The sequence below is a fragment of the Neomonachus schauinslandi genome, chromosome 5 (genome assembly GCF_002201575.2).
Source record: "Neomonachus schauinslandi chromosome 5, ASM220157v2, whole genome shotgun sequence".
In the NCBI taxonomy this organism is placed as follows: Eukaryota; Metazoa; Chordata; class Mammalia; order Carnivora; family Phocidae; genus Neomonachus; species Neomonachus schauinslandi.
Genome location: NC_058407.1, coordinates 78,775,673 through 78,790,019, shown reverse-complemented (window position 1 = coordinate 78,790,019; position 14,347 = coordinate 78,775,673). Strand labels below are relative to the sequence as shown.

Genomic DNA, 14,347 nt, shown 5'->3' with positions numbered 1-14,347 from the left:
GCTCTCTCTCTCTCAAATAAAATCTTAAAAATTTTGTTACCCCTCATTGGCCCATGCACAGAATATCACAGCATGCGTTTTATTAACACACCTCAGCCTGGCTTCGGCTCTGCCCTTATGCCCACCCCCCCATTTCTCCTTAGCACGTCCTCGCTCACTGCCCAGCTCGCCCGTTCTGGCTGATGGACATGGACAGGGTTTCCCCAGCATACTTCTGCCAACCTTCGGGCCAGACAAGCAGATAGCACTGCCTTGCTCAAATTCATTTATGGCTCTACCCTGGTCTGGAACTCGGTCTGTATCTTTCTGCTCTTTCTCAACTCCCTCCCACCAGGTTGCTGTGTAGTCATTTATAATAACAAGAAATCATTTGAGGGAATTCTTGGAGACCTACCTAAGGTAGATTCTGACAGGGATTTTCATTTGCTTATGCCAGGCTCATAAGGGTGCTACCGGTCTGAAAAAAAACCATCAAGTCAGACCATTAGGTATTTTTTATTTTCTGGGGTTTTTTTCTCCTCCAGCACTTAGGTATTTTGTGAGTTTGAGCTGCAAATCCATCCAAGGGCCACTGTGTGGTTAAAATGTCCCAGGGTGGGGAAAACAACAACAAAAACCTCTCAGGGTATTAACCCATCTTTCTCTTGCAAAAGCAACTTTTCTTGCTGTCCTCAGGAAGAGGGGCTTGGGGTTAGGAGAGTTGAGAAGTATAAGAGAGGGAAAATTGATTTACCTGTGAATTACCCTTGCCTGGAGGTTATCTGGGGACAAGGCTTGGTGGGCTATCCCTTGCGCCCTCTTGTGGCCACGAACGGCTTTCTCCTGTTGAGGTGGGCGGATGCCTTTAAGGCAAATGTGATTCGGCACTTCCCTTATTTCTCTCATTGAAAGGTTTACCTAGGTCGTGACCTGCTGGTTCCTCATTTTGTCGGCTGTTCAGTTAGAGGCTTTTATTTTAATACAATAAACTCTGCGCTAAGGGCTTAAAATGAACTATTTCACTTATATTTTATACATTTTTATATATTATCAGAAATCTCCATATGATTTTTAAAGCGCCATATGGGAAAATTGTATGAATCCATAGAAGTGATTTAAAGTTCCACAATCTTCCTCTTTAGGGTAATTCACATAATCAGTTCTTTTGTTTTGTTTTTTGTTTTTTAAGTAGGCTCCTTGCCCAGCACGGAGCCCAACACAGGGCTTGAACTCACGACCCTGAGATCAAGACCTGAGCTGAGATCAGGAGTTGGACACTTAACCAACTGAGCCACCCTGGTGCCCCGGAGCAGTTTTAAGAAGCGGAATTATCAATTCTAGCTAGATTCTTGAATACTGTTGCATGTTATTATAGTGTTAAAAAGAATCTAGTTCTTTTTTGAAATCCAGCTCCTACTGTCTACACATTTAAGTATAAGGGAATAAGATCCAAGAACTTAGCAAGTATAAAAGCAGGACATCTTAATCTAGTAATAATGAAAGAATGACTACGATAAAGTTGTAGAATGTGCTGAAAGTACCATCTTCAATGCAACAGCAACAGTGTGCAGTTCCCTACGTTTCCAACTCTATTTTCCGTAACTTTTGGACTTATTTTTAGGTATGACAAATTCTTATGCAGGAGATAATTATAGACCTTCATTTATTCAGGATAATGAGCTCAGACATTTAATCCTTAAGGTAAGTCAAGAGTTATATTTGTCTAAGCTGTGTTTGTCCTTTCAGTTTTACTTGGATGGGAGGCAGCTTTTCTTCAGTTCGCTTCCGGCTGCCAACATTCAGGGCTCCCTAGTACACCACAGCTCCCTTCCTACCAAAATAAGTTGCCTAAGTAACCGTGTCTTAGTTTGGGCTGATGAAAGTAGAGACAGAGGATAGGCACTTTCCAAAGTATGGAGCAAAGCTCGTCTTTAATCCTAAACTTACACTGCCTGCTGTACTCACCTCCTATGCCATGGGGTCTGTTCCCCTCCGTCACCACCTCCTTCAAAGCCATCTACCTTGTATCCTTTTCTCTTCTGGATCCTGTTCTCCGCACATTAGCCAGTTACTGCTTACTGAGCTATTAGTCGATGCTTTGACATTTCTGTTCTCATCATTTCATATGCATGGGTTTTCAGATTCACTCATCTAGAGGTTTATTTGACCTGGAAAATATGACCATGTCATTGGCTTATCCTGCCCCCAGGAGGTGATAAAATGTCTCGATCTTGTGCTATGACTCCTGGGCTTTAAACTGCAGCATGTTTAAACAGAAAGATTCTTCATACATATACTTGTCTATTTTTCTTTTAAATTTTTTAAAAAGCTCTTTTATCTGAACAGCTGAATTTAAATATAATATTTCTGATAGGAATGTAAGGATTTTTTTTTTTAAGATGAAGATATTTAAAGTTAGCAAAATGTACAGTATGCTTTGGAAGCTTTCTCACTAATCTTTAAGTGTGTTTTTTCAGTCCTAACATAACATGGGTTCTGCCCTTCTAGAATATGTCTGCCTAACTCACCTCATGTTTGTTTCCAGTTAGTAGAAATTAATCAAGGGAATGTCCAGTGGGGTGCTAGACTCATCCTGTGTCCATATATATCCATTTCCCTAGAAGTTGCTTCACAAGGAATATACTGGGCAGATTTCAATGGGAGTAACTGATGTTAGAATTTTTTAAGTTTCATTTTAAATGAGCGACACCTTATTATTTAAAAAGTATATTGTAGAATGTCTTCTCTTTTCCTTGTGCCCGCTCTACACATTCCCTTCATCTAAGCACATCCCCGGACAGTTGTTAATGCTGTGTTTTGATATCTTTATAGTTTCTATATGCAGTATAGAATTTGGGATGGGTCGTTTTTGTATTAGAAAATATCTCAATCAAATATTCCGTAGCCAAACTTTCCATGTCAAAAACTAGTTTACACTGGGGTTCAATTTGATGTTCTTCATCAATCCTTTTATAGCTTAAGAAAATGTCCTGATTTTACCTGCTCTCTGACCACTTTGTTTTATTGCTATAGGAATTTTCACAGTATCTGAATGTAAGAAAGAAGATATTTAAAAATATTCACTTTTATATTTTTAAATCCTAGACTGCAGAAGGCTTCCTATTTGTGGTTGGATGTGAGAGAGGAAAAATTCTCTTCGTTTCTAAATCAGTCTCCAAAATACTTAATTATGATCAGGTATCCAAAACTGAAGATATTTTCCACACAATGTTTAATTTTTTTTGAACGAACACATATTTCCGAGTTCTCTTCCTGAACCCTATCCTCCCCCTGGGCTGTGGGTGCTTAGGTTCTGCTAGGTTAGAACTCCCAGAGAGATGGAAATATATGGAAACACTATGGGTTTTTCTTTCTTTCTTTTTTTTTTAAGATTTTATTTATTTGACAGAGACACAGCGAGAGAGGGAACACAAGTAGGGGGAGTGGGAGAGGGAGAAGCAGGCTTCCCGCTGAGCAGGGAGCCGGATGTGGGGCTCAATCCCAGGACCTTGGGATCATGACCTGAGCCAAAGGCAGACGCTTAATGACTGAGTCACCCAAGCACCCCGTGGATTTTTATTTCTGATAAGGGTGTTCGCTTCCTGACCTCCAGCAAGCTATTTAATTTTCCTGAGCTGCAACTTTCTCTTATGTAAAAAGGGGAAATGATGATTACACCTATCCCTTCCGATGTAGAGACAAAATAACTGTCACATTTGAGACTGTCAGAACAATGTTAGCTGTCCTTCTGTTTCCTCCAAAAGACAGCATTACTATTTATTATTAGGTTATATGCATTGCATAACAGCTTTTGATCTAAGCTCTGGCAACAAACTCTAAAATTCATCTTTTATTTAACTACTTTTATAATCCTTTACCTCCTCATTCCCGAGCACCATTTAATTTGAACTAGTTACTCAAAAGCTCTAGCACTAACACTAATCCAATAGAGTGAATAAACTAGCACCTGTGGTCACTTTTAAAATATACATCAGATAGACCACAGCTTTACTCTTAAATAACTCCCAATAATTTCACCTATATTCTCCCCAAACATGAAAATTTGGGAGATATAAGATTCACAGATAATGAGTTAAATAGCAGAAGAAGAGGTATTATGAGCCTACATACAGGAGTAAGAACCAAATGAATCATGCAGCTGGTTGTAGCTGCATCAGGGACACAAAGGCAGGTCAAGACTTGATTATTCTATTTCCTAACAGGAAACAGAAAACATCACACACACACACACACACACACACACACACAGATAACTTACAATTCAGAATAACATTTAAGTTCCAAATTAGTGACATGGAATCTCATCCCACTGGGCACTGACCTAGCATTTCAGACCATTCAAGAGATATACTGACTACTCAGGAGGACTTTGGAATCCCCATGATGTAGGGTCTGGTCCTTAGCTTTTCAGATTCAGAAACCTGATTTGCTTTGAAGCATAGAGTTCACACAGTAGATTGATTTATAAAATGCTATTATTTAAAATATGAAATATCTAACTTCCAAGCTATCTTGGCTACTTGGCCATTTGTCCAGCTGGTCCATGTGTTCTGTCTAATATAAGAATGTCTACTTAGGTAATAAAGGATTTCACAAGGTGGGGTGATCACTGTGGGTCAGGGAAGGCTTCATATACAAAATAGAATGTCTGCTTAGGCGTTAAGATGAGCAGAGAAGGGGAGGAAGACATTTCAAGTTGGGGGAATTGGGCATTGGTGGTTCAGTGGTAGAATTCTCGCCTGCCAAGTTGAGGGAGTTGGGGAGTAAAAGCCAATTGGTTAGAATGGCGAGGGAACTATGAGTTTGTAGAGAAGGGGTAATGAATTCTAGGTGATGAGACCATATAAGCAAAGACATAGACGTGGGAATGCTGTACATACTGGGAGAAGTGGAATGGGAAGTGGGAGGTGTTCTAGGTTGGACTTTGTTTTAATAGTACAGTGATTTTTTTTTTTTTTTAAATCTGAGTCACACCATAAAATCACAGATACTTTGTGGCTTCCATATTGCATGCAGTCTCTTTACTTTTACCAAGGTTAAGAAAAATTTAAAGTAAATCATAATATGATTTAGAAGCAACAAATGAATTGGGGGGTGTTAACAAGAGTTCACCAAATATTAGTGATTAGGTATTTGTGATTTGTGTGTTTCCATATACGGTTTTGTGTGCATGTATTTCTATCTACAAGTATCACCCTGCTTTTAACACTAAGTTAATGCCACACGGAGTGGTAGATGTATCTTTGAGCCTAAGAAAAAGCAGTTTTAACAGTATTTACCATATGGTTGTGTGAAGAAATGTAGAAAAATTATGGTACTGATTTTAAATGAACATCTACCTTATAAATAGGCTAGCTTGACTGGACAAAGCTTATTTGACTTCTTACATCCAAAAGATGTTGCCAAAGTAAAGGAGCAACTTTCTTCTTCTGGTATTTCACCGAGAGAGAAGCTGATCGATGCCAAAAGTAAGTGCTCATTTCAGCATGCCCATACTTTTATGTAAATATAATTATTACTTAAAAGCAATACAATATTTTGAAAAATTAGCTAATTACGGTTTTATCATGAGGAAATTTAATGAACTTTACAATCATTAACCTCAGAGTTCAAAAAACAATATAACTAAATAGAGAATTCTTATACTCATATACACATACAAAACAAATATATTCATATGAAGATGCTTTGTTCAGGGGGGAGTATGTGATTGCTTCATATTCACTGTTTTTCATATGTTAATAAAGTCTTTACAAGAAAGTATCATTTGGGATTTAAAAAATTGCTGGGGTTTCCATTATTCAGCTATATGCTGAGACGGTTCTCTTTCTTATATGAGTTAGGTCTACTCAATATGAAAGACCTTGTATAATTGTGCTTTGGAAGTGTAAATATCCTTTATCTTCTCTGAAAATGCTTAGTACCAATTATTTATAATATAATGATGCTTTATGCCATTGATTACTACTATAAGTTGAGGTTTTTTTCATTTAAAAAAATTTTTTAATTTCATTTCACTTGGATTACCTTTGTTTCCATCCCTAGGGAAAAAATGAAGATAAATTGCAAGTGTTTATAAATTATAAAAATATGATTGCTTGGCAAATGCTCTTTTTGGTGTATTTCACTTTATGGTTTACCATATAGTGATGTCATTGCTTTAAATAACCATTTTTCTTTTTCAATTTATAAAAAGAAGTAATAATTTTGAAATGTGTCTCCTGACATTTCTTACCATCTATATGAAAATATTCTTTTCTACCTGTTCTCTTGCCTCCTCCTGCTATGAAAGCCGGTTTGCAAGTTCACAGGAATTTCCACAGTGGAAGGACTCATGTGTATTCTGGCTCAAGGCGATCCTTTTTTTTGTCGGATGAAGAGTTGTAAAATCTCTGTCAAAGAAGAGCATGAATGCTTATCCACCTCAAAGAAGAAAGGTATCATCATTTTAAAATATCAAGTGATTTAAGGCACGGATATAAAATTAATGTCCTAGAAGCTTTCCATACAGAAATAATAAAGTGTGTGGTCAAGGCAAATAGTTGAGACCAAAAGCACCCAAGGAAACAAGATTGTTTTTTAACCAGAATTATTTAGATTGACTCATCATAGCTTTCAAATTTATCAGGTAATTGCAGGCCCTTTACTGCCCAAGATTTTAATGGTGTTGTTGAAATTGCAGTTTGGGGGCATTCAAATGGGAAGAAATTGGGATTTCATAACAAAAGTTATATTTCATTGTTTTATAATATGAAAGTTAAGTCTTTTATAAAAAAACTGCAATAGTACAAGAGCCTGATTTGATTAATTTTGGTGAAAGTTTCTTAAGACATTCCAGGTGTAGTTTCAATGCTTTTGGTTCTTTGGTAAATATTTCTAGTTCTGTTTTCTTTTATAGATTTGTCTTATTTACATTTTTAATTAACACTCATCTATTTTACTTGACTGAGAAATTCTGGGGACTGAAAAATGTCTCACACTTTTTTTTGCCTAAGAACATATTAACCTATTAGATACAGGATTTCCTATGCAAATTTTAATGTGAGATTTGCTTTCCCATCCTTGAAAAGGATATTTATACTGAGCTGCAAGATTCAATTATTTACAAGTTTTGGTCAAATCTTTTTTGGTGACCACTTAAGATGATAATCACTCAGTACTTATTAAGCATGTACCTGTGCCAAATCAGATACTGTACTAAGTGTTTTATTCCCCATGATAACACCATGCTTACCACTGAATTAAATTGGTAAAACTCACACTCAAACCTAAACCCCCTACTCTTACGTTACACTATAAAGAAACAAACAGAGTGAACCAGCAGTTGTAAGAGAGGATCTATTTGTAAACCGTCAGTTGCTGCCCTCGTGCCCTTGGCTCTGAGTGGGCAAGGGTTGTCTAAAGTCACTTGTAAGGCCTCCTGGGTGGAAGTCATAGTTGACCTGGTGATGAAGAGGCTGTGGAATGCAGCTGACTGGGATCAAATTTTGGTCCTATCACTTCTTAGCTCTGTGATTGTGAACAAGTTTCTGAATCCCTCTAAGCCTCAGCTTCCTTATCTGTAAAACAAGATTATCCACAGCCTTGTATGGCTTTGTGGGGTAGGTAAATGTATCAATTCCAGAGCCAAACTGTTCAGGTTTGAATCCTAACTTGCGAGTAACTGTATGACTCAAGATAAATTACTAAATCCTTTTGATCTCACTCTTTTCAGTGGTAGAAAGAAAATAATAGAATCTCCCTCCTAGGGTGGTTATTAGGATTAAAGGAGTTAATATATGTGATGTGCTTACCCTGGTTTCTAGCATAGTAACACTAGGTAAATGTTAGGAGTTGTTATGAATATTATTAGAAATAATGCACCTAAACTCTTAGGATAGTGCAAGTAGATGGTATTGTCATTACCTCAGGGTGCCTGTTTCCTCTGCCTTCCTTCCCAAGTCAGTCATGTTAATCTCATATTAATCTTATATTTGACATGGCTAATAATGTGGAACTAGTCTCCAAGGGCAGGAATATTCCTTCTGTGTGGATGGTATAAGGGTCATACTCCATGCAGACCCTGGACTGTAGTACAGGATTTAACTAGATTTAAGTAGAGGTAAATCAATACCATACTGAGTAGATCCAACCATAAGTGAATCACCTAATCTATACAGCAGTCCATGAGAGAGAAAAACATGGCAGCCAATGCAACTATCTTAATGTGGCTGAAATCTCTATGGTGTTTTATACAAGTTATAAGTTTAGTAAAGTCTTAAATTATCAGGTTTTGTAAGTGTTTTAAAGATTACCAAATTAGGGAGTAATAGTTCTGGTCCAAGATGTTGACATAGGAAGACCCTGAACTCACCTCCTTCACAGATACCAAACCTACACCTATTTATAGAGCAATTTCTCCTGAAAAAAATCTGAGTGCTGACCGAACAGCTTCCACACAGTAAAAGACCACATACAGAATGGCACAGTAATAAAGGGAAACCCTAACACTGAGAACTGTAGTGGGGAGGGATAGTACTAAGGGACTGTGAGCAGATCTGTCTGCACTGGGGCACACAAAAAAGCCACAGTCTAAAAAGGCAACTAGAATATACAGGAACCAGCCCTACCACACTGCCAAAGGGCTGGGAGCTACTGGAACTCTCTCCAGGTCAAAGGGGCTAGTGAGGACCACAGTTTACATTCGCCCTCCACCTTGACCATATGAATGAGAGCAAGGTCTGGGTACCCGAGCTAGCCTTCTCTGTCAGTCAGTGAGCCCCAGAGCCCTAACCCACACCAGCCCTAAGGTAGCCGTGCAGAGTGCCCAGGGACTGCCCCAGCCCATGCCTACACTTCAGTTTCAGCTATTCTGCCAGGGTGCTGTGTAGAGAAACTCAGGACCCACTAGCCTGCACCCACTTCAGCTGTCCTGCTAGGGCACTCTCTGTACAGATAGTCCTAAGACCACCTCAACTCATGTCCACTTCAGCTCCAGGCATCCTTCTAGGGCAGTTCCAGAATGGAGCGCCCTAGGGCCCCCACTGATATCAGCTACAGTTCCAACCAGTCAAAGTCACCAGATAAGAGTCTACACAGGGAAAAACCATACACAAGATGATTCCTTCAAGTTTGGGAGAAATAGCTCTTCTGCCTAATTCATAGAAACAACACAGAAAGTCAGGGAGACAGAGGAGTATGCTCCAAATGAAAGAACAAGACAAAACCTGAGAAAAAGAACTAAGCAATATGCCTGATAAAGAGTTTAGAGTAATGATCATAAAGATGTTCACAGACTGGAGAGAAGGATGGAAGAACTCAGAACTTCAACAAAAAGATAGAAAATATAAAAGACAACTAATCAGAGTTGAAGAATATAATAAATAAAATGAAAAATATATTAGGGGAATCAATAGATTAATGGATACAGGAGAATGGATCAGTAATCTGGAAGATAGGGTAATGGAAAGCACCCAAGCTGAACAGCAAGAAGAAAAAGGAATTTTAAAAAGTGAGGATAGGTAAGGGATCTCTTCAACAACATCAAGCAAACAAACATTCACATTATAGGAGTCCCAGAAGGAGAAGAGAGAAAGGAGCAGAACACTTATTTGAAGAAATAAGAGCTGAATAAGTCTCTATCTCAGGGAAGGAAACAGATCTGTGACTCAGGAGGCACAGAGAGCCCCAAAGAAGATGAACCCAAGAAGTTCTACACCAAGACACATCACAATTAAAATGTCAAAGATTAAAGAAAGCTAAAGAGAGAATTTTAAAAGAAGCAAGAGAGAAGCAATAAGTACCATACAAGGGAAACCCCATAAGGCTGTCAGCTGATTTTTCAGCAGAAACTTTGCAGGCCAGAAGGAGTGGCATGATATATTCAAAGTGCTGAAAGGAAAAAACCTACAACCAAGAATACTCTACCTGGCAAGATTATCATTAAGAATTAAAAAAGAGATAAAGAGTTCCCAGGCAAACAAAAGTTAAAGGAGTTCATCACTAAGCTGGCATTACAAGAAAAGTTAAAGGGACTTCTTGAAGTGGAAAAGAAAAGACCATACTTAGAAGTAAGAAAATTTGAATAACAGGATATAAAATATGACAACATATAAATTAAACATGGGGGAGGGGAGCAAAAAGTCTTTCAGAATGTGTTTAAACTTAAGTGACCATCAACTTAATATAGACTGCTCTATACTTAGGATGTTATATATGAACCTCATGGTGACCACAAACCAAACACCTATAAGAGGTACACAAAAAATAAACAGAAAGCCAAGCATAACACTAAAGAAAGTCAACAATCATAAGGGAAGAGACCGAGAGAAGAAGAAAGGAACAGAGAAGAACTACAACAACAACCAGAAAACAATAAACAAAATGGCAATGAGTACATAACTATCAATAATTACTTTAAAAATAAAGGGTCTAAATGTTCCAATTGAGAACACAAGGTGATTCAATGGATTAAAAAAAACAACATCCATCTTACGTGTTCCCTACAAAAGGCTCACTTCAGGCCTAAGGACCCATACAGACTGAAAGTGAAAGCTTGAAAAAAGATATTCTATGCAAATGGAAGCAAAAAAAAAAAAAAAAGCTGGGATAGCAATACTTATATCAAACAAAATAGACTTTTTTTTTAAAGATTTTATTTATTTATTTGTCAGAGAGAGACAGAGCACAAGCAGGGATCGTGACCTGAGCCAAAGGCAGACGCTTAACCAACTGAGCCACCCAGGCATCCCAAACAAAATAGACTTTAACAAAGTGTTAAAGTACATAACAAGTGACAAAAGGGGCGATGCATAGTGATAAAAGGATTAATCCAACAAGAGGAGAGAATAATTGTAAATATTCATGCATCCAACATAGGAGTACCGAAATACATAAAACAAATATTAACAGACATAAAGGGAGAAATGGAGGGTAATACAATAATAGTAGGGACTTTAATACCCCACTTACATCAATGGATGGATCATCCATGTAGAAAATCAGTAAGGAAACAGTGTCTTTGAATGACACATTAGACTAGATAAACTTAACAGATACATACAGAACATTTCATCCAAAAACAGAGTACAGATTCTTTTCAAGTGCACATGGAATATCCTCCAGGATAGATCACAAAACAAGTCTCAATAAATTTAAGAGCATAAAAATTATACACACATCTTTTCCAACCACAACAGTATGAAACTAGAAATTAATCACAAGAAAAAATTCTTAAAAACAAACACATGGAAGCTAAACAACATGCTACTAAACAATCAATGGGTCAATGAAGAAATCAGGAAGGAAATGTAAAACTACATGGAGACAGGGGTTCCTGGGTGGCTCAGTCGGTTAAGCATCTGACTCTTGATTTAGCTCAGGTCATGATCTCAGGGTGGTAAGATTGAGCCCCACTTAGGGCTCTGCACTCAGCAGGGAGTCTGCTTGAGATTCTTTCCCTCTGCCCCTCCCCCCCGCTCACTCTCTCTCAAAATAAATAAATCTTTTAAAAAATACATGGAGACAAATGAAAATAGAATCACAATGGTACAAAATTTCAGGGACACAGTGAAAGCAGTTCTGAGGGAAGTTTATAGCAATGCAAGCCTACCTCAAAAAAAACAAGAAAAATCTTAATCTCACCTTACACCTAAAAGAATGAGAAAAAGAACAAAGCCCAAGGTGAGTAGAGAAAGGAAATTATTTCTGCTCTGCTTTTCATTAATTAAATAAAGACTAAAAAATGCAGAAAAGATAAAACCAAGAGCTAGTTCTTTGAGAAGATAAACAAAATTCATAAGCCTTAAGCCAAACTCATCAAAAAGAGAACCCAAATAAAATCAGAAATGAGAGAGAAGTAATTGCCAACACCACAGAAATACAAAGGGTTATAAGAGACTACTATGAAAAACAATATGCCAACAAATTGGATAACCTAGAAGAAATGGATAAATTTCTAGAAACATACAATCTTCCAAAAATGAATCAGGAAGAAATAGAAAATCTTAACAGAATAGTTACTGGTAATAAAATAGAATTGGTAATTTAAAGATTTCCAACAAATACAAGTCCAGGATGGATTCACAGGTGAATTCTACCAAATATTTAAAGAGTTAATACCTACTGCCCACAAACTATTCCAAAAAATAGAAGAGAAAGGAACACTTCCTAGTTTATTTGATAAGGCTAGCATTACTCCCATACCAAATCAAGACAAAGACACTACAAAAAAAGAAAACTTCAGGCCATATCTCTGATGAACATAGATGCAAAGTCCTCAGTAAAATACTAACAAACCACATTCAACAATACATTAAAAAGATCATTCTGCATGATCAAGTGGCACTTATTTCAGGGATGGTTCAATATTTGCAAATCAATGAACTTGATACATCACATTAATGAAGATCAAAATCATGATCATCTCAATAGATACAGAAAAAGCATTTGACAAAATTCAACATCCATTCATGGGAAAAACTCTCAACAAAGTAGGTTTAAAGGGTACATACCTCAACATAATAAGGGCCATATGTGACAAACCCAGAGCTGACATCATACTTAATGCTGAAAACTCGAGAGCTTGTTCTCCAAGATCAGGAGCAAGGATATTCTACTCTTGTCACTTTTATTCAATACTGTACTGGGAGTCTTAACCACAGCTATCAGATAAGAAAAAGAAAAGGTATGTGAATTGGCCAGGAGGAAGTAAAATGGTCACTTTTGCAGATGACATGATACTAGACATAGAAAACTCTCCCAAAAGAATACTAGAATTGATAAATGAATTTAGTAAAGTTGCAGGATACAAAATTTATATACAGAAATTTGTAGTGTTTCTATACACTAATAACAAAGTAGAAGAGAGTAGAATTAAGCAAACAATTCCATTTATAATTGCACACAAAAGATTAAAATACCTAGGAATAAACTTAACCAAGGAGGGGGCACCTGGGTGGCTCAGTTGGTTAAGTGACAGCCTTCAGCTCAGGTCATGCTCCTGGAGTCCTGGGATCGAGTCCCGCATCAGGCTCCCTGCTCAGTGGGGAGTCTGCTTCTCCCTCTGACCCTCCCCCTTCTCATGTGTTCTCTCTCTCTCTCTCTCATTCTCTGTCAAATAAATAAAATCTTAAAAAAAAACACAAAACTTAACCAAGGAGATGAAAGACCTCTACCTCAAAAACCACAAAACATTGATAAAGGAATTTGAAGGTGACACAAACAAATGGAAAGACATACCATGCTCATAGATTAGAAGAATTGATATTGTTAAAATGTCCATACTCCCTAAAGCAATCTATAGATTCAGTGCAATCCCTATGAAAATACCAACAGCATTTCCACAGAACTAGAACTAACAATCCTAAAATCTGTATAGAACCATAAAAGACCCGAATAGCCAAAACAATCGAGAAAGAACAAAGCTGGAGGTATCACAATATCAAATTTCATGATATACTACAAAGCTATAGTAGTCAAAACAGTATGATCCTGGCACAAAAATAGGAAGAGAGAGGCCAGAAATAAACCCACCCCTATATAGTCAGTTAACCTACAACAAAGGAGGCAAGAATATACAACAGGAAAAAGACAATCTATTGAATAAATGGTGCTGAGAAAACTGGACTGTTACATGCAGAAGAATGAAACTGGACCACTTTCTCACACCACACATAAAAATAGAATGGATGAAAGACCTAAATGTGAGACCTGAAATCCTAAAAATCCTAGAAGAAAACATAGGCAGTAATCCTTTGAGCATCAGCCTTAACAACAGTTTGGTCTAGATATGTCTCCTCAGGTAAGGGAAACAAAAGCAAAAATAAACTATTTTTATTTTGACTACATCAAAATAAAAAGTTTTTGTACAGTGAAGGAAATCATCAACAAAATGAAAAGACAGCCTACTGAACAAGAGAAGATACTTGCACATGATATATCCAATAAGGGGTTAATATCAAAATATATAAATAACTTACATAATGCAACATCAAAGAAATAATCCAATTTAAAAATGGGCAAAGGACCTGAATAGACCTTTTTCCAAAGACTTAACATGGCCTAGGAATATTAAAAGATGCTCGACATCACTAATCATCAGGGAAATGCAAATCAAAGACACAATGAAGTATCACCTTACACCTGTTAGAATGGCTAGAGTCAAAAAAACAACTGTTGGTGAGGATTTAGAGAAAAAGGACTGCACTTTTGGTGGGAATGTAAATTGCTGCAACTACTTGGAAGATAGTATGGAGTTTTCTTGAAAAATTAAAAATAGAAATACCATATCAACCAATAATTCCACTTCTGGATAATTACCCCCCCCAAAATGAAAACACTAATTTGAAAAAATATATGACCTCTATGT

At 37.2% G+C, this 14,347-nt stretch overlaps 1 protein-coding gene across 1 annotated transcript in view; it reads left to right on the top strand.

Annotated features, from left to right (window-relative positions):
• Positions 1 to 14,347, top strand: part of ARNTL2 (aryl hydrocarbon receptor nuclear translocator like 2) — a 103,103-nt gene that overhangs the window by 58,393 nt on the left and 30,363 nt on the right. Inside the window, 5 exon segments of the mRNA XM_021690404.1 lie at positions 1,601 to 1,680; positions 3,085 to 3,177; positions 5,351 to 5,468; positions 6,293 to 6,360; positions 6,362 to 6,437. Coding sequence (XP_021546079.1) covers positions 1,601 to 1,680; positions 3,085 to 3,177; positions 5,351 to 5,468; positions 6,293 to 6,360; positions 6,362 to 6,437 — 435 coding nt within the window.